The 20,894-nt window shown below is 30.8% G+C and overlaps 1 protein-coding gene across 3 annotated transcripts in view; it reads left to right on the top strand.

Moving 5' to 3' along the window:
* LOC145239780 (carnitine O-palmitoyltransferase 2, mitochondrial-like) overlaps window positions 1–20,894 on the top strand; it is an 85,769-nt gene that overhangs the window by 35,103 nt on the left and 29,772 nt on the right. For all 3 annotated transcript variants that reach the window (XM_080103254.1, XM_080103256.1, XM_080103255.1), the window contains 5 exons: window positions 2,893–2,996; window positions 6,037–6,170; window positions 9,114–9,218; window positions 13,297–13,394; window positions 16,203–16,349. In XM_080103254.1, the coding sequence (XP_079959380.1) occupies window positions 2,893–2,996; window positions 6,037–6,170; window positions 9,114–9,218; window positions 13,297–13,394; window positions 16,203–16,349 (588 nt within the window). The remainder of the gene's footprint in view (window positions 1–2,892; window positions 2,997–6,036; window positions 6,171–9,113; window positions 9,219–13,296; window positions 13,395–16,202; window positions 16,350–20,894) is intronic.

The raw sequence follows: 20,894 nt of genomic DNA, 5'->3' as shown, positions 1-20,894 counted from the left end.
ACATAGATTCTGACCCAGAAAAACGGCAATTCTTTTCCCTTTGTCAGGAACATTGCTAAAGGACAAAATAAGGAAAGCAAAAGTTACGAGGCTGTTGAAAGTAAACTCGAGGTCGACTTGCTACTGTCTTGGAGTGAATTTACTACAACTCTTTCAACTTTAATATATAAGGTTATAGTTACAAGTTTTCATTAGATTATTGAAAGTAATGTTGGACCCGACCAGTACAAAATAGATGATCATTTGGGAAAACCAGGTGCTTATCATCATCATCATCATCATCATCAAGGTTAGCTATTTAGGATACTGCAAATGTTCTGAAAATCAAGCAATTTCTTAGGCTTGCTCTCTATATGATCCTGTCCAAAGGGTTGATATGTAAGGTCGCATGGAGTCCTATATCACTTTTCAGGTCAAATATTTGTTGATCTATCATGCTCCCTAAATACATAGAATATCCAGGCATGTTATGCGATTGATGCAAAAAGTGGCACACTGTAGCAACTTTTTGGTACTTCTGCATTTTACAACCCATTTTCTGTGAATATTGCCTCAGCAGATCCTGACAGCTTATGTAAACCGTTGGAATATGCCAAATGCTGATCAAATAAAAAAATACTAGAAAAAAAAAAAAAAAAAAGAAGAATAATTAGCGTATAGTTATGTAACAGATCCGCTAGTGTTGGAAGCAGCAGCAGTTGCATGACACATATGCAAATGACCAAACCAGTCCACTAAGTGATGTCACAGCGGAGAAAGGAAAGAAAAAGAAAAAAGTGCACCACGTGGTGATGACTGGATAAGAAATTGCGTGCAGGGGAAGATGAACGTATGGCCTGTGTGAGACTTTTAATTACATGGCAGACGACATAAAATATGAGACTTTCAAAACGAGATGCAATGCGTTATTTTCGAAGAACCATGAATAAATTCATTTCATTTTAATTGGAAAAGCTGAGTCAAATTTCTTCCCGCTTTGCTTTGCAACAGTCTCAGATACAACGTGTTGGGTCCAAGTGTTAAAACATAATGACGAAGAAGAAGAATAATAACTGCATTACAGTAATTTCAATGATGAAAAATGGGAATGCAATAAATAAAACATTAACCTACCATAAGTTTCATGAATAAATTTTCTTTTATTTTCATTTTTATTATTTTTTAAAGAATGTATAGCAACAAATAAAAATATTTTTTTTTTGTAAGAAAAGTTTTTTTTTAATTTTTTTTTTTATAAAAGTTTTTGAAAGCATTATTTTTTTTTTTTTTGTAAGATTTTTTTTTTTATAAAAGTTTTTGAAAGCATTATTTTTTTTTTTGTAAGATTTTTTTTTTTTTATAAAAGTTTTTGAAAGCATTATTTTTTCTTTGTAAGAAGGATTTTACATGATCCGTAGTAACCTTTGTTGTAGGGTCTACAAAATTAAGATTATGGTTCACCATTCGGTATTTTCAACCCTTATGATCCTAATTTTCAGTGGGCTTTCCAACAGATACGTCTGTGGTCCCCGGCAGAATATACTTTTTTTATTGTAGGAAGGGTTAGGGTTTCAGCATTACAGTTTAGTTGGTACTGTCACCAGAAAACCTCCTTTTTGGTGGCGTCATACGCTCTGAAGACCCAAAGCGGTTTGAAAAGCCTCTTAATGTTATTTCCTCCTGTTGAAGAGAGATTCGCTAATTTCCACAATGTGCCATGGGCCTCGGCTGCTGGGTATTCCTAAGGAAATCAGCCTGGCGATTTTTTTTTTTCTCATTGGTTGAGCAATATTCTGACGGTTTATGCAAGCTGTCAAGATATACTGAGGCAACATTCATGGAAAAATGAGTCGTTAAATGCAGAAGTAGCAATTTCTTAAATGTATGTAACAAATATTAGAATTCAAATGAATTCACAAATCAGTCATATACAAAAAAGAAAAAAAAAAAAAAGTATGCTTTTAGTATAAAATAACCTAATGATGGTTAATAATCCATGAAAAGATATAGAAACTTAAATCAAGCAGTTGAAAATAATTAACTTCATAACAAAAAATATCAGTTGTCGTATCTTAATTTCTGATATCGGTTATTGGAATGCAAACGAGTGTATGAAGCAAGCACAGACAAATTATAACTTTTATTCTGGATAGGTGAGTAAGGTTAGGATTTTCCTCTGTTAACCATCAGATTTTGCTGCTGTTTGACGACTTGAGACTTGGTCAGTCACAGGGAGATGCCAGTCCTTGTCTTTAAGCTGTTAACTGCTTGTTGCAAATTGTTGAAAATGACTGTGACGCTGTAAACTGCTCTGCTTGACGACAATAATCACACTGTTATCAACCATACTGCTGCTACTGTCTGTTGATGGTCAAATTTATATCTGATATGTCGATACAGTTGTGGATATAAGAAAGCTTGCGTGAAAGACGATTATCAGATGTGTTTATTTCTGTGTCTTTGTCTTTCGGTGAGGTGTTGTTTGTTTAGGGAAACATTTATCCATCCATTTTGGATTAATTTTAATAAATCTGCAAACAGATTCAAATTAAAATTATATTCTCATGGTGGTTTTTGAATTTATTATTCATGTAATATATGCATTGTCAAATCCTCGAAATTGTAATGTCCTTGAACTTACTTATTTTTAAGTTGAATATGCTTTTTTAAATTTCTTTTTTATGCCAAAATGAATTATGTTGTTGTATCGATTATGTGGATATTAAAAAATAGTCTGACATTTTCATGTGTGTTATTTATGGCAAGAAATACATTTCGTTTCCAAGTACTGTTTACATTTTGTACTTGTAAATCAAAGGAGATATGTTATTTAGCAATATAACAATGTTTATAAACTAAACTCTAAAAAAAAAAACTTACCTCAATTTTCCTGACCCCTTTTCCCTCTTGTAGAACCTTGGTTTGATATGTACTTGAAAGACAGGCGTGCGGTTGTGCTGAATCACACACCTTTTATGACGTTAATCAATGATCACCGTCCAGAATACAATGAACAGGTAATTTTTTCTTTACATTTTAATCCAACCATTGTTAAATCTACTTTGAATTTTTTAATGATATTTTTACTTCCAATTTCCTTTCTCTTAAAAAAAATAGGTTTAAAGATTAGATTAAATCATTTTAGGACTATAGAAAATAATACCTGGTCTCTCTTATGAAATTTGTTTTATATTATAATTATTTATATACTAGCAGGAAGACACAACATTGCTCGGGATTGAATGAGGATCACTATCTACTTTTTTACTATAATTTTGCTGTGTGTTTATTGTACAGGGTGTTCAAAAAGTCATTGAAGGGTTTTGAACTTGAATAGATTCTGTATTTTTGATATCTTTCTGTAATTTTAACACAATCTGACTAAGACAGTGGGAAATTTAAAAAAAAAATAAATGCAAAATCGAAACAGTCTTTATTTATGAAAAAATAATGTCTTTTAAATGTTGCCCATTTTCAGCTTCACATATTCGTGCTCTTTCCAAAACATTATTCATGACAGATTGCAGAATCTATGGATTGCGATTTAACTCCCTTATTTCGTTCCTGATGTTTTCTTTTAATTCTTACAGGGTTTGAGGTCTGTTAACATTGTGTTGTGACTTGGGCTATCTCTTACATGAAAATGCCATCGATAAGCTCTTTGAGTCCAAACAATTGACCCTTGATTTTGGTCAAACAATTTCACAACTTGTTTACGTTTTTCAATGCTATACTTATCCATAAGTATTTTCAAAATATTATCTGTAAAATATCTGAAATAGAGAAAAAAATAATCATTAATGATAAAATGATAAAAATTTTCAACTATTCAGTGACTTTTTGGACATCCTGTATCAATAAAATCAAAAGAAAACCTTTTTTTTTTTTCCTACAGCTTGTAAAGTATGGAAAACCTTGTTCTACAGTTCATTGCTGAGTTCCATTCAAAAAGCAAATGGATGCTTTCATTTATTTTTTTTATAGTTCTAAGGGACAGATAACTCCCAGGTACTTTCTGCATCAGGAGTAAAAAACTCCAGAATACAATTTCAACATAGGAGTCGATAACTTATCTATACACAACTAAAATAAAGAATCTTCTTCGGGTCTTGTATGAACTACCAGAGTCTTATATGAGTGTTAAAGACACAAATGTGAAGAAATAAATTCGATGAAAACGTTTTTATAGATCAACAATATTTATTTCGTACATAAATAGTAACTGAAAAAAATTACTTTGAATACGAAGATGTATTTAATTTTCTGCCACTGAACAAACGTCCATTAAATATTTGCCTGTTCTCAATTGCTTAAATTTATGAATAGATAACTCTATTTTCCAAAATGCTGCTTTGATTAAGAGAGATAACTAAGGACAAAGAGTTACATTCCTTTTAATATAAAATAAATTTTCATCCAACAACTAAAACAAAGTTGTATGCATTTTCATTTTTAGGTCTTGTATGAACAATTAAAGTCAACAAAGTAGTTTAAACAGGAAATATTTATTGTGACATAATCCTTTAATTAGATTATGTGTTTTAAGAAAATTTTGTTTTAGGCCAACAAAAAATGTATCATTTCCTTTTTGTTGTTTGTCACCGAGACAAAATGAACATAGAAGAAAAAGAGAGAGTATAGAAGAAAGAGAGTATAAAAGAAAGAGAGAGGTGAGAAATACATTCAGCAGATGAGAGCCAGTTGATAGGTCACCTGGTCAGCGACATGCTTTCTGACCCCTGTTAGTTACTAAACGAATAAAGAAAGAAAGAGAAGGATAAGAAAGGTACAGAGAAGAGAGAGAGAGAAAAAGAGACAGTTTTGGTATGCACTCCGCCGTGCCGAATGAATGTGGAAAATTTCCACCTGATAATGGCAAAGAAGTATGAACGTGCTGATGTTGTCGAAACAGATAATGTTGATCCATACAAACACGAGGAACATGGCGCACCAAAAAGACATACAGTGAAGAATAATACATAGGAGTATTGCATGTTACGAACGGTCGTCTGAAGCAAATAGAATGGTGGTTAAACTTCATGTAGAAAAGAATAAAAAAAAGTAAAGACTGTAAGTCCCCTCTCTCTCTACATACCTTTCTATTGTATATTAAATTGGTGAGTCCCTTTATTTTGCCATTGTTCTGTTTGTATTGATGTATTTTTTTTGTATCGATATATTTATTGTCAGTATTTTCAGATAGTAAGTTAAGATACCCCTTCCAACTCCTCTTAATTGTTTTTTTATTTTATTTAATCTCACCCCCCCTACCATAGTTTAATTTTTATAATAAAATTAACTCTGAAACATTACTACTTGCATTTGTGTCATCGTTCTTTATCGCATTCTGTTGTGTTCAGACTCTCGTGTCTCCCTTTTATTTTTACCCTTATCACATGTGCGATAAATATTTGTTTTCGTAAATTTATTTTTATATCCCTTTTTTGCTGTTTATTTTAATACCCCCCTTTTTATCGCATGTGTAACATTATCAATAAAGGAAAACAAAACATATGAAGTCCTTGGCATGACATAAGACATATTGTGGTGATGCTCCATTTGAGAGCCATGCGGAATGTGGAGTTGCTCCTTAGTAACTCAGTGGTAATACTTGTTAAGGTGTCTAGTGCTATTAGATCAGGTTGTCTGAAGATACTTGCTTCTTGGCTCAAAATGCACCAAACATTAATGCTATTGCTTTTTTCTTTCCCTTTGAAAAACTTGACCATGTTCTACAAGATCAAAAGCAAGAATTTTCTTCTACAAAATAAATGAAATACCATGAATAATGTTTAAAGATATAAAGATATAATAAACTTTTCCCAAAATTACTGAATTTGACGTTAAATAACCTCCAAATGGTTGATATACAGTTAAATAAAACAACCAATCAAAATACATGAAAAGGCCAGTTAAGGCAAAATAAAATTGTCTTGTATGTGTTAAGCTTTGATATCCTTTATTCATAGATATTTGTTCTGTAATTTAAATACATTTAGCTCTCCAGTCAATTAAAATTGACGTTTGATATCGCCATACACTATTTTTTTTTAACAGCTTCTTCGATGTACAAATTTAATTGTTTCAAGTCTTCGTTTTATGAAGACACTTGAAGAAAAAGTTTTGGAACCAGAAGTATTCCACTTGAACCCCAAGAAAAGTGACACAGAAACATTTCGAAATGTTGTTAGGTAAGAAAATTGCTTTCAGTTCTTGTCCCTAATTCATCCTATATTAAAAAACAAAAATAAAAAAAAAATGTGTATGATGTGCATACCCATAACAAAACGAAAAAATCATATTCCAAAAATCACATAACTTGATCAAGTAGTTTTATTTTTAAAGAAGAAAATCAGATTTTATGAGCAACTGAGAAGTGACTGTTTGCCATTTGTAAAATGATCTAAAAAGAAAAAATAACGAGAGATAAATCAACAATAATTTAAACTTGGGAAATTTATGTTGTAATGCGTACACATCTCATTAATTGCTTAAAAATGATTTTGTGTTAATCAAGTTACTAATATTTCTTTATCAAATTAGTGATTTCACCACAGATATAAAAAAAATTTGATTGAAAAAAAAAATATTCTTTCATAATTTTTTTTTTAAGTTATAAATTTATCTTGTTAGATTTTCAAAGTTTGACCCAAAAAGCAATCTATTTGACATATCAATACTCGATTTGGATTAGCCTTTTTTTTTTGTTTTTCCTTACACTATTATTGACTAGAATATATTTTATTTTGCTTAAGTTTTTTTTTTTTTTTAATATTTATTCTAACTAAGAAAACTGAATTCTGAGGTGACTCTTTTAGCATAAAACAAAACAATATTATAATCAAATTACTTTTTAAAGTAATTACAACATCAATCCATATTTTGCTGAATAAAAAAAAGGCTCTTGTCTAGAATTTTCCTTATATTAAAAAAGCAAAAATAAAGAAAAATCTGTCTGATCTACATACCCATGATGAAATGAAAATATATTTAAAAAATCATATTAAATAAGAAAATGAAATTTTATGAGTATTTTAGAAGTGATTCTTGCCTGCCATTTTGAAAAAAATTGAAGAAACAAAGAAAGATAACTCAATAATAGTTCATACTTACTAGATTTATGTTGTAAAGCGTACAAATTCCCATAAATTGCTTAAAAATGATTTTCTTTATAAAAATAAAACTACTTGACCAATTTGCATAATTTTTGAAATATGATATTTCTGTTTTGCTATGAGTACGTACATCACACAGATTTTTCTTTATCTTTGTTTTTATAATACGAGTGAATTCAGACCAAAAAAACCCCGAAAACTTTTAAAATGACTTTATAAATTGATTTTTGTAAAGTATTTTTTCTTTCTCAGCAAATGCATATTTATTTGATGACCTACTTTGGCTTTTATTTTATTTTTTTATTGCTTTATTTGTTTTATTTGTTTATTTATTGATTTATTTTACTGTTATTTCACTCCAAACAAGGCATGGTGCCACTTGGACAAAAGTTGCTACTATTTGGGACCAATTTGACAGGGACACTATGTAAGGGGTTGAACAGTGAGATGTCTGTTCACATTACACTTGAACTTCTGCATGTCAATACAGTCAGGAAAGCAAGGATCCGAGAGGGAATCCCAAAGTCTAGCAGTTTGGTGGAAGAAACTATTATAGAAGGCTTTCTGGCATCTAAGGATCTCTCCAGTGTAGAGGTGGAATTTTGCAGCTTTTTGGGTTGGTCTGAGGTATTTATGTCAAGGGGGGGTACAAGTGCATTGAGCTTGTCGGAGCACAAAATAGACTATTAAATTATTTGAATGACAAATGTGCATGTGTGTTTCTGTGTGAATTTATCTTTTCTCATCTACAATAAAACTTAACATAAGTTAGTGTTTTTTTATTACTACAAGGTTTGTACAGACTTGAAAAGTCCCTGAATTTTAACTTTTGCCTTGAAAAAGCCTTATTTCTATTACCATGAAAAATCCTTAAAAATATGGAAAATGTCTTGAAAATTTTTTTGACAAGGCCTTGAAAATTGTAATCTTTATGTTGAGTAAAAATTGACGAAATATTAAAAATAAAATCGAAATAAATACTATTAAATTATTTTATGTATTAATAAAAATACCATTAAAATATTTTTTAACTATTAAAAATAAAATTGAAATAAATACTATTAAATTATTTTTTTAAGTATTAATAAAAATACCATTAAAATATTTTTTTAAATATTAAAAATAAAATTGAAATAAATACTATTAAATTATTTTTTTAAGTATTAATAAAAATACCATTAAAATATTTTTTTAGATATTAAAAATAAAATTGAAATAAATACTATTAAATTATTTTTTTAAGTATTAATAAAAATATCATTAAAATAAATATTTTTTAAATATTCAAAATAAAATCGAAATACATTGTTCTGAAATTGCATAGTATTGTAGATACAAGAGTTACCACGAACAAACATGGTAACGTGATAACACACAAACACGCATAACATGCCAACAAACAAACAAATGAACATGATAACAAACAAACATGGAAACGTAATACACAAACAAACATGGTAACGTAATACACAAACAAATATGGTAACACAATACACAAACAAACAAGCACGGTAATGTAATACACAAACAAACAAACACGGTAATGTAATACACAAACAAACAAACACGGTAATGTAATACACAAACAAACAAACACGGTAATGTAATACACAAACAAACAAACACGGTAATGTAATACACAAACAAACAAACACGGTAATGTAATACACAAACAAACAAACACGGTAATGTAATACACAAACAAACAAACACGGTAATGTAATACACAAACAAACATGGTAATGTAATACACAAACAAACATGGTAATGTAATACACAAACAAACAAACATTGTAATGTAATACACAAACAAACATTGTAATGTAATACACAAACAAACAAACATTGTAATATAATACACAAACAAACATTGTAACATAATACACAAACATGGTAACATGCCAACAAACAAGTTTGATGAAAAACATAACTTCTTTTCTGGTGGAATAAAATTTTCTTCACTTTGTAAAAAAATTGATTAAATAAATATTTATTAGATTTCTTTTCAATCTATTCTAGGTGGCTCCCTGAGGCAGTATCATGGTATGGGGCTTATATGTTCAATGCTTATCCATTGGACATGAGCCAATACAAAAATCTCTTCAGGTCAACTAGGATTCCAAGGTAAATGTTAAGACTTCTTTTTCCGTATGATCAGACAGTGAGGACAGATGAAAAGTTATTGTAACTGTTCAGAAGATTTATTATCTAGATGATGTGATTGGAGCACAGAGAGGAGCAGGTTCTGATGTAATTACAAGAATTATTAGTGGATGAATTAAGTTGGAGGAATGTTTGCCATTACTAACCAGCAGAGCATTGCCACTGTTGACTAAGGGAAGAATTTATCCAGCAATGTGTGTGCAGTGTCTGTGGAAGTGAAATCTATCCAATGAGGGTTAAGGACACACATTGCATGTAGAGAAATAATATGAGAATGCTTCAATATAGATGTATAATGTGAATCTTAAAAGCAGACTTAGATCTGATGACTTCAGAGGAACATTAAATGTGGACAGTATAGAGTAATGTTTGCAGAACAGGAGTTTTTGATAGTATGGTCACATTGAAAGAATATATATGAATTATTGGGTTAGTAGATGTAGAATAGCTGATGTATCTGGGTCAGTTGGTAGGGTAAGACCAATAAAATCATGGGAAGAAGTGCTAAGAAAGAGGGATAGCTAAGACTTGGTTGTTGGAGATAGATTAGTTTGAAAGTTATATAATCAGGTATGTAAGTAGTCAATAAATTAAAAAAAAAACGAAATTCAGGTGGCTTCTCCAACCTGGGAAGCCATTGCCCCGTGTGTTGGTATGTGTTGATAGGCCAGTACAAAAAAGAAAACTACAGTTGCTCATTTCTGAAGAAAATCACATTTGTGTAGACAAGTGTTTATAATTCAAATTGATACTAATCACTAGGGCTAGGACAACAGCATATTCTTTTCATTGTTTTGGCTCTCGAGTGTGTATTCGTTGATATCTTATATGCTTCTATAAAGAGTGAAGTGGTTTTCGGTTGGTTAACTGTGTCGGATATATACTCGAGAGTCAAAACAATGAAAAGAATATGCTGTTGCAATAGCCCTACTAATCACCTACAGAACTGAACATGGGAAATTCTGCAAAGGGAAGCAATCCGTCCATTTACATAATCTGGGATGTAAGAAGCCAGTGGGGAAAAAAAAGAATGAAATTGAGATGAATTCTCAACCTACACCCGCTCTCTGGTATGTATGATTGTGATGTGTACAGCCTCAAAAACATGTCTTGATACACTAGAATCGTGATATAAATCAGTCAGAATATAGCATATATTTTGAAAAATTAGGCACATGATGTTGTTTTTGTTAAAATTTTGTGTTCAACAAACATGGTAACATTCCAACAAATAAATTTGACGAATAGCAGAAATGGAAGGAAAATTGCTTTATCCTTCTTTAAATTGAAAATTGCTTTATCCTTCTTTAAATTGAAAATTGCTTTATCCTTCTTTAAATCGAAAATTGCTTTATCCTTCTTTAAATTGAAAATTGCTTTATCCTTCTTTAAATTGAAAATTGCTTTATCCTTCTTTAAATTGAAAATTGCTTTATCCTTCTTTAAATTGAAAATTGCTTTATCCTTCTTTAAATTGAAAATTGCTTTATCCTTCTTTAAATCGAAAATTGCTTTATCCTTCTTTAAATTGAAAATTGCTTTATCCTTCTTTAAATTGAAAATTGCTTTATCCTTCTTTAAATTGAAAATTGCTTTATCCTTCTTTAAATTGAAAATTGCTTTATCCTTCTTTAAATTGAAAATTGCTTTATCCTTCTTTAAATCGAAAATTGCTTTATCCTTCTTTAAATCGAAAATTGCTTTATCCTTCTTTAAATTGAAAATTGCTTTATCCTTCTTTAAATTGAACCTAAAATGTGTTTAATAAAAATAAAATTGTATTTTGTCGACTTCTTTTTTTTTTTATAGATTTCTCTGTAATTTTTTTTTCTATGAAATTGAGATATCATTCATTGTTAAATGATACATACAATACAGTTGAATTCGTAAACAAAACTACAAACAAAATCAAACCCGTTTTTCATGTTTAGTTAACTAAAAGTTTGTAGTGTCTGAACAGATACTACACTTTGAATAATTTCTTAGCAAAAAAGAAAAAAAACTTGCATATATTTTGACAATTTAGGCACATGGATGCTGTTTTTGTTAAAAAATTTTGTACAAAGGAAATCTGGCACTTTGTTTCTTTGTTATAGGAGCAAAATTTTGAAATCAAAATATTGAATTTCAAATAAAACCAGTGGTATCTACTTAATTTCATGTCGCACTAATTAACATATCCAAAAATTATGATAAAACAATAATGTAAAAAATAATTTTTAATTAAAACAGTTTTGGAAGAAAATGAACATTGAATTCTGCTAAATTGGCCTAAGATTTTCAAAGTTTTCAGAAAATGATTACTGCCCTTGTTACTTTTAGGGGGGGATATGTTCATTGCAACATGACAATTAAGCATTGGTTTTATTTGAAATTCAATATTTTGATTTTCGAATTTCGCTCTTGTAACAAAGAAATGCCGTAAATCCTTGCCAATAACAGAAATGAAGGGACAATTTCTGTTATTTAATCAAAAACAGAACATGTTTCATTCACCTTTTTAATTATAATTAAACCTAAAAATATTTTGTTAGATTTATTATTTTATTTTTAATTGTATTTTTTTTTCTATAATTAAGATATCAGTCTTTGTTAAACAATACTACATCACTTAAACTGAAAAATCAAACATGTTTGTTCTAACATCTAGCTACTTGTACAGTTTAATGGAGACATTAAAAAATGAAAATATCGAAAAAAAAGGTTATATTGTACGTATCTGTTTTGGACTGAAGATCTCCGAAAAAAAAAGAATTTCACTTAATTTGATCGAGTAGTTTTTATTTTACAGCAGAAAAACACGTTTTTATGAGAGCGCGTTGAAGTCAGCCATTACGAAATTTGTTGAACACGCCAAAGGGAGATAACTCCGGTTAAAACGCCGACACCCCCTCCCCATCTTTATTACTAGCTTTTCTTCCTAAAAATCGAACCTTTTGCTCGGTATCATAACAAATTGTTTTTTCGCTGTAAAATAAAAACTACTTGATGAAATTAAGTGAAATTTTTTTTTCAGAGAACTTCATTCCATAACGAGTACGTACAATATAACTTTTTTTTTTCAATATTTTCATTTTTTTATGTCTTGACTAAACTGTATAAGTGCCAACATTTAAGCTAACTAAAACTTATTGTATCCACTCCTAATTATTGCAATCAATGAGCACCTGCTCCACCTTATGCTCCAATCGTATTGCCTCTTATTTGTGATTTGAGGTTGATTTAACATAGCATAAATGTAAGCAATTGAAAAACTAGTGAATAGAAAAGAAAAAGAATTTATTTAACCAGGATGAAAAAAGTAGGCATTATGGATCCATCAGAGTGACTATCTATTGATTGTTGTTATTTGTTGCTTGTGATTGTCTATTTAAAAAAAAAATTTTTTTTATTTAAATCTCTCCAGACAAGGCATAAAGCCAATTAATATAAGGAGTTAAAAGAACTATTTTAAGGTAAAAAAAAAAAAACAACCTAGCCTGCAATAAGCATTAGATGGATAGATTCTGACCCAGAAAACAGCAATTTTTCCCTTTTTGTCAGAAATTTTGTTCATGGAATGTGAGGACTAAAGGACAAAATAAGGAAAGTGAGAGTTGTGAGTCTACTGAAAGTAAACCCAAACGAGTCCCCATTGCATTTCTTTTTTTAAATTCTATTTTAGTCATCCAAGTTATTTTCAGTGAAATGGTACTTTATCTTTTTTAGTTTTGTCTTCTTTTAACTAAAATATAATCTTATTAAACAGTGCAATAATATTAGGGTCAACAACTCCAGAAGTCTCCACTGCTACTGGAATAAAAATAAATCTATCAGCAAGAGGTGAATATTCATCTATTTTTGGGAATCTTTGTTGGCTTGAGCAACAAATCTCGGTTCAACTGTAGACCTGATCCGATTGCTAATGAAAAATGTGTCTTCACAGAAGGTGGTTCCAAAATGGCACCTTAATTTTATATTACCTAACAACTTTTTGTTCTATTTAACCCATATTTTCTTACATTTCCATATAATTAAAAAAAAAATTTTTTTTTTTCAGACCAGAGAAAGATGAACTGTTGATCTCTCCAGGAAGCCGTCATTTATTAGTAATGAGAAAAGGACATTTTTATTCATTTGATGTTCTTGATGAAAATGGTAAGACTGCTTTTTGTGACATAAGTCTTGATCCCAATGACTTGCTTCTCTTTTTTTCTTTTTTTTGATTTATTTTTCAACCAATAGAAATATTTGTATATCCTGAGGTGATAGCTTATAATTATAAAATTAAATTTCAAACATCTATTTAATCAACATTTGTTGATACATACAGTAGAACCCCAAGATATGGCATTAAAAATTAGGAACAAAATACAGTACAGTATATAATACACATGTATATAATCAAATAATATTGTAAGGCGGGGCAAATACCATAACCAGGGGCCAGAAAAACATTGTATTCCACATCGTAACCTGAAAAAAGCGTATCCTAGGGCCACCGTATCCCAGGGTTCTATTGTATGCCTATTTTTTCCCCTGTATATTTAGTCATTCGAAATACATGTTAAAATATTCCCCAATTTGGAGATTGTGTAATGTTGTAGTTAGATTTTAACACGAATCTTGCAAAAAAGCAAACGAAAAGCAAACGAAAGAAACTCTACACAAGTTTTTTTTTTTTTTTTTTTTTTTTCAGTTAAAATAAAAAGACATTTATTATTGGTCATTTTAGCTGCTTGACACATATTTCCCGAGCCAGCAACAATGTGGTAGATTCTTGCTTTTCCCCCCTCTCTAGACCAATTAATAACTTCTTTTTAGTTTGTTTAATGGTTCATGATTGCCCAAAAATCTGATGAAAGTCTGGAGGGTTAGCACGTCTTGCATCTTGTTTAAAAGTTTACCACCACATGACTAAAAAAAAACAAAAAAAACTCTGCTGTCTCGTGCTTTTTCTCGGCATGTGATTCTCAGTCTCTCTTTTTTTCTCTCCTTCCTCTTCCTCCGCTGTGACATCACCTTGTGCCATGGCTTGGTCATTTGCATATGTCTAGCTGCTGCTGCTGCTATGTACATGTTAGTGGTTTCATTACAATTGAATTAAATCCCTTATTCAAATTAGCCATAATTTACAATTCACGTGCATTCCCTCACTGCCACGCTCTTATTTATACAATATTTGTCTAAGTTTTATTGCCTTTGGTTACACTTATTTGCTGACTATTCATTTATTTTGTGAATTTTTTTCATCCATCAGAAAACCCTTCTCAATCACTGAATGTCCAATATTTATTAATTTAAATATAATCTCTTTCTTCTTTTCTAATCAAAGATAATAAAGTAATGAAAGAATAAAACAAGTTGAATAGTCCATTATAAACAAAAGGGTTATATAACCACAAGCAGTAATACTATTTAACCTGTGGTTGGAGAGGGAGAGATAGATCTATAACAAGCAGAAAGAAGTTAATTTTGAATTTTATCTTTTTATTTTCTTATATTGCCTGGCTTTGCAAACTCACTTTTTCTGGATTCAAATAATTTAACCTAAGCTCAATGGGTGACTCAACGGTTCACTGTTTTTTTTTTTTTTTGTTTTGTTTTTTTCCTAATTTCTTTATATATCTTTGTTACCATTAACCTGTTTTCTTTTTTCTTTTTCTTCTTTTTAATCTATAAGGTATGTGTGTGTGTGTGTGTGTGTGTGTGTGTGTGTGTGTACGTGTACTACTTTCAGGAAGCCCAATTAAATAATCCTGGTTCAAAAGCCTAAAACCTTTCCGTAGAAATATCCTTACAATTCCTGAGAGTTGGATTGGAATCAGACTCGAAATAACAACGTTTTAACTGTGTGGACAGATGATTTTAAAACTTTCATAGAGATCAGTTGAATAATTCTTGGAAATTTAGTTAAAATCTGGCATAAGATGTATGGACAGATAGATAAAACTCTTTTAGGGGTTACTATGTTAATAAATATTGCATATCAGGTGATTGGGAAGGGTTTCAGACAAATAAAAAGTGTGCAAAATAAACAAATAATCAGCAAATAAGTAGTGTTACCAAAGGCAATAAAATTTACTTTTCTACTTGCAGGATTCATTATCATCATTTTTTTTGTGTGTGTGTTTTTAAAGTCTTTTTAAAAGTTTTTATTTACATTTTTTATCCATTGCATTTGTAGCTTACTAAACCCAATGGATTAAAGATGACACCAGATTTTACTCAATACAAAATCTAAAGATCCTAGACTTAACAACTATAAAAATTCAAAAATGGAACAAAGAATACAGCTAACAACTGTGTTACTGATTGGTTGAAAATGTAATTTTCAACAGATCTGTATATTTTTATTAGTTGTAATTTTGTTTAGCTTTTGACTTTCCTATTTAAGTTCTCATTTTTGAGGTTTCACATTGAGTAAAATTTGGCACTAATTATCCCTCATTTTTGAACTATTCTAGCATTTGTTTTTAGGTCATGGGAAATAAATTTTTTTTCTTTAAGCGATTGTGTGTGGTTTTGCAATTTTTTTTTCAGAGGGGGGGAGGCTACCTTGCTATGCTAAGTTAGGGTTAAGAAGTTTTGGGGGTTTGCCATTCAGACTTAAAGTAAGTGGTAGAGTTAAGGAAAGTGGCGTTAGAGAGTGCCACGTGGAACTATGGTTAGTGTGAGGGTGTAATATTTTTATTTATTTCTTTTTTTACTAACGTATCAGTATGATAGACCACCCCACCCCCACCAACATGCAGAATTTATCTCGCTTTTAAACACTTTTAAAATATTTAGCTGACATTGGGTCTAAAATTGTACAGAGTTATCCATATAAACTGATAGATATCAAATTGATTTATTATTAATTAGATGTTCTAAAGACTGATTTTTTTTTTAAATGATGTTTTATTTGTTTTTTTTGTTTTTATTCAATTTGTATACATATTTTTTTTTTACTTCTTGTACTAGGCAGCATCAAACCAGCAAACGAGATCCTTGCCCACCTGAAATATATTTCCCAAGATTCTAGACCTCCTACTAAATATCCTGTTGGTCTTTTGAGCACAGAGAACAGGGATACATGGGCAAATCTGCGACCACACTTATTAGCAGCTGGTAATACATTTTCTGCCTTTTTTTTTTTTTTTTTTTTTTTTTTAAAAATCTTTTTAAATTTATACTTTTCTGTTTTTGTCTTCAAATTCGCTCAACTGTGATGCAAGGGAAGATTCATAATTAGATTAAAAAAAATTTTTTTTTTTTTTTAAAAGAGTCACCATTTATCAAGGTCAGGAGGCCACTCAAGGATAAGGCTTAATGAGTGTACAGTAGTCAGTGGGAAAATATCATAGTAATTGTTAAGAGTGAAAATTTGGTAAATTGGATTACTTAAAGGGACGGCGCATCAAGAACTTGTTGATGTTGGACAAAGACGCATCTGCAATGTGAAATCGAATCAAACATCAGGTCAGCAGAGGATTTGTTGAAAACACTACGTTCTTAGGATGAATCGGTTACGTTGGTATGGTCATATGGAGCATTCATCCTCATGGATAAATCACTGTAGAAACATGGATGCCTTAAATTGCAAGAAGATTGGCTAGCCAAGGAAAACTTGGCATACAACTTCACTATAATAATAGTGAAATTCAAAATTTTTAATATTGAATTTCAAGGCAAACCAATGGTCTCTATACACCATAATGTGAAGCAACGTCACGTAGAGAAAAGTCCTACAGTGAAATAGAGAGGAGCAGTAGGAGGTAGCAGGATTGGTGACGTCACACAGAGATAGCAGCAGAGCAGTAAGACAGAGAGCGGAGTGGGAAAGATGCGACAGCATGAGCAGCAGGAAAAGACAGTAGACAACAATGAATTTCCACTAGCAGGTGACAGCCCTGTAAAAATTTGTTATGTAATATGGAAAGCACGGACAAAAAAAAAGTGAGTTCAAAGAATTTCTTTTATTTGTTTGGCACTTTGTTCGGGTTGACAGATGAGAAGAAGAACGAAATGAAATTACCTACAATGACATTACATCTACTTAATTAAAATGCTACACTCATGAATATATCCCAAAATTCTGAAAAATGATAAGGTAGAAAAAAAAAATTAAAAAAACATTTTTTTTTTTTTTTTGACAAAAATTAGCAAAAATAAAATGTTTGGTTGAAAAAAAAAAAAAAACACCAGAGAGTTCCAAAGGGGTAGGTAAATAGCATGTAACTATTAAATAAGTTGTACACTTTGCTTTGTTTTTAGCATAACCAAATTATATCCCTTATGTTGTGTCTTCCTTAAGAAATATGGCGACTTTTTTTTTTTTTTTTTTTTTACCATAAAGATTGAAAACTTTTTTTTTAAATAATGCGCTAATATTTAAGTACTTCTGACATGCCAATTAAGTAAATATCATTGCTGTTAGTTGAAATTAGCACAAAAAAGTCAGTAGATACCATTTATTTATTTTTTTCCGAATTTCGCTATCATAGCGTAGTTACACCCAATTTGGAAGCAAGTGATTGGACAAGACTGCACAGAGGTGAATCTGGAGACAGTTGACTTGCTTGATTAGAAAGTGATCCTGGATAATATCAGAAAACGTTTGACCTCTGAAGAAGACAAAAGTGACGTTAACTAGATAGAAAAGGAAGAAGAAACCAATAAAAGGAATAACATTTCTCAGTTATAAAAATAGGTTAGAATCTTTAGGTTTAACTATTTTACTAGAAAGAAAAAAGTATTACATAATTATACAGGGTGACCCTACAAGAAATGTCACTCATGAAATCGTTGATAAAATTCACAATCCTTTTTTGAAATCTGACCATATATGGTCCAAAAACTTTAGTCTATGTGTAGCTTGTCCACCAATTTTCAATCATGAGTGTTCATTTTTTTATTTTTTATTTTTACCATTCAATATGCACCTCTGCATTGCAAGCACAATTGAATGTGATATTTTTTTCTATTCATTAAATGTCACTTTTCCCTTATTCAGGGGGCAGACGTTTACTCAGATTATGCCAGTTCATTCTCCTCTTCCTATTGTTCAGCGGGTCAACTGTCTTCAAATTTAATTATTTCCCAAAATAAAAAATCATTTTGAAAAGCAGAAGAGTCTATCAGGCATGTGTACGCAGTGTTATGATGGATGGAAGTGAAACTTGGTCAGTGAAGGTTGAGGACATGCGTTGTTTGGAAAGAAATGATATTAAAATGATATGATGGATGTGTAATGCGAGTCTTAAAAACAGGCATAGTTCTGATGACCTCAGAGGAAGATTAAATCTAGACAGTATAAAGAGATGTGTGCAGAAGAGTAGACTTTGATGGTATGGTCACATTGAAAGAATGGCTGAGAGTTTAGTAGATGTAGAACTGTTGAGATAGTAGAGAGAAGCCAAGGAAAATATCGAAGGAAGTAATAAAAATGGACTGAAGAGAATGAGGAATAAATAAAGACCTGACCACAGTTGGGTTATTTTGGAAGTCAGTTTATTATGTTTTTGTTTTTTTTTTTTACATGGAGGTCCCCACTTATCAAGGCCTGGAAGCCACTCGAGGATAAGGGTTATTGCGTGTACAGTAATCAGTGGGATAGTATCGTAGTAATCGTTAGTATTGGAGATTTGATAAAGTGTCTTACTTAAGGGAGCGATTAATCAGGAATTTGTTTATGTTGGACTTGAAGACATCCAAGTTGTAGTCAGGTGGGAAACAGGCAAACGGAAGAGAGTTCCACAGGCATGCACTTCTAAGAAAGAAGCTTTGTTCATGGAATCTATGTTTTGATTTAGGCACAGATAAAGAGTGGCGAAAATTACTGACAGTGGTTTCAGCTAGACAGGTGTTTTTCGTGAAAGTTTGGTGAGGGAGGAGCTCGGATGAGCACTTGCCATGGAAATAACGATAAAACAAAAACAGGCTTGCAATATCTCTTCTGTGAGAGAGAGGTTGCAGGGAAGAGAAAAGGGCATCCCCCACTAAGCCACAAAGTCTATTTTGTACTCTGTCAAGGCAGGATAAGCTGTTTTTAGCAGCTCCAGCCCAGATGTGGCAGCAGTACTCCATCCTTGGATGTAAAACAAACGTTAAACTGAGTACGACTATGATTATTATTAATCTATACTCATAACCCCATTGTCTTATTATTATTAATAGTAATAGTAGTAGTAGACTGGATCAGTGTTCAGAAGAGATGGAGAAAAGTTAAAGATTATTTGAACCATTCATGACTATAAAAGTCTGTCTGTTTGAGATGCTTATTTCTTTAACATAAAACAAAATAATTACCTGAAGATTATTTTAAAGGCAGGTTTAGTTCTGATGAGCTCTGAGGAAGATTGAATCTAGACAATATTGGAAGATATGTGCCAAAGATTAGATTTCAATTGTATGGTCATAGTGAAAAAATAGATGAGAGTTTTTGAGTTAATATATTATGTATAATCTAAAACATTTGAGATATCAGATTTAATTCACAGGAGAAACATGAAAAATATGGGAGGAAGTCATAAGAATGGATCTCAGGGATAAATAAAGACCTGTGTAGAGATATGAGTTTGGAAGTCAATTTCTTAAAACCATCCAATGGACATTAAACCAAATATGATGATGATGACATAATAATCTAGTCATCTCCATTTGCACTTTGGACATATGTTAAAACCATGTAAGAAATGAATTTGCCTCTGATACAAAAAATTTAGTCCTCCTCGTCAGGAGTCACCATATATGCAGATCTGATGTATAATCACATTTCATTAAGAAAAAACACTGTTAATAATAATTAATAATGAGATTGGGCAAAAATAGCAGTTAAAAGCATTAAGAAATTAAAAATATATAAACGGCTATATGTCTGTCTGTCTGTCTCCATATTTTCTAACTCCATCTCCTCTGAAACTGAAAATCGCAGAGCGGCGCTAAGGGCCTTAAATGATTGGATATTTTACAGGTTGTTCTTTTCTGGGTGCTTGTTTTTAAGGGGTCAAAAATGTGTCAGAATTGAGAAAATAATTGTTAAACATTTTCTACATTCAACTTATTTCTAATTTTTTAATTTTTAATCACTTTATATGCGTGTCATGTTGGTATAGTGGTAACGTCACCAGCTTTGAATGCGAAAGTTTCGGCTTCAATTCTAGCTGATGGCACCTAAAGAGTTTTTTTTTTTTTTTTTTTTTTTTTTTTTTTTTTTTTTTTTAAATCACAACGAAATCTGGACAAATTAAAATATCATATTTAAGCATATTTTATGCCTGGGCAAAGCCGGACCCCCTCTCCCTGCTAGTTTTGAATAAACCATGTTTAAAATGCAAATATTTTGTGAAAGATCATTAGGTTTTTCTTTTTGGACGTTTTTGATAGTAAAATATCTATTATCAAAGAAAATGTTTGTTTTTTTCTATAATTAGAAATGTCCTTATTATTGAAGCAGTGGTCAGATGTTGTATGATGGAGAAAATCTCTTTAATTTGAACATATTTTTATGAACATGTAGTGTAATGAGATTAGAAGCATCTTTATAAGAAATTTATTTATCGGAAATTAATAAGAAAAAAAAGTTAGGTTCAAAAAAATCTAAATAATTTTTACTAAAATATTTGCATCTTTAAACATGGTTTACAAAACATTTTGCCTGTTTATTCAAAATTT

Source organism: Euprymna scolopes, chromosome 19 (genome assembly GCF_053919585.1).
Source record: "Euprymna scolopes isolate OS-2025 chromosome 19, ASM5391958v1, whole genome shotgun sequence".
NCBI classification, from domain to species: Eukaryota; Metazoa; Mollusca; class Cephalopoda; order Sepiida; family Sepiolidae; genus Euprymna; species Euprymna scolopes.
This window is presented reverse-complemented; position numbering and strand designations above follow the sequence as displayed.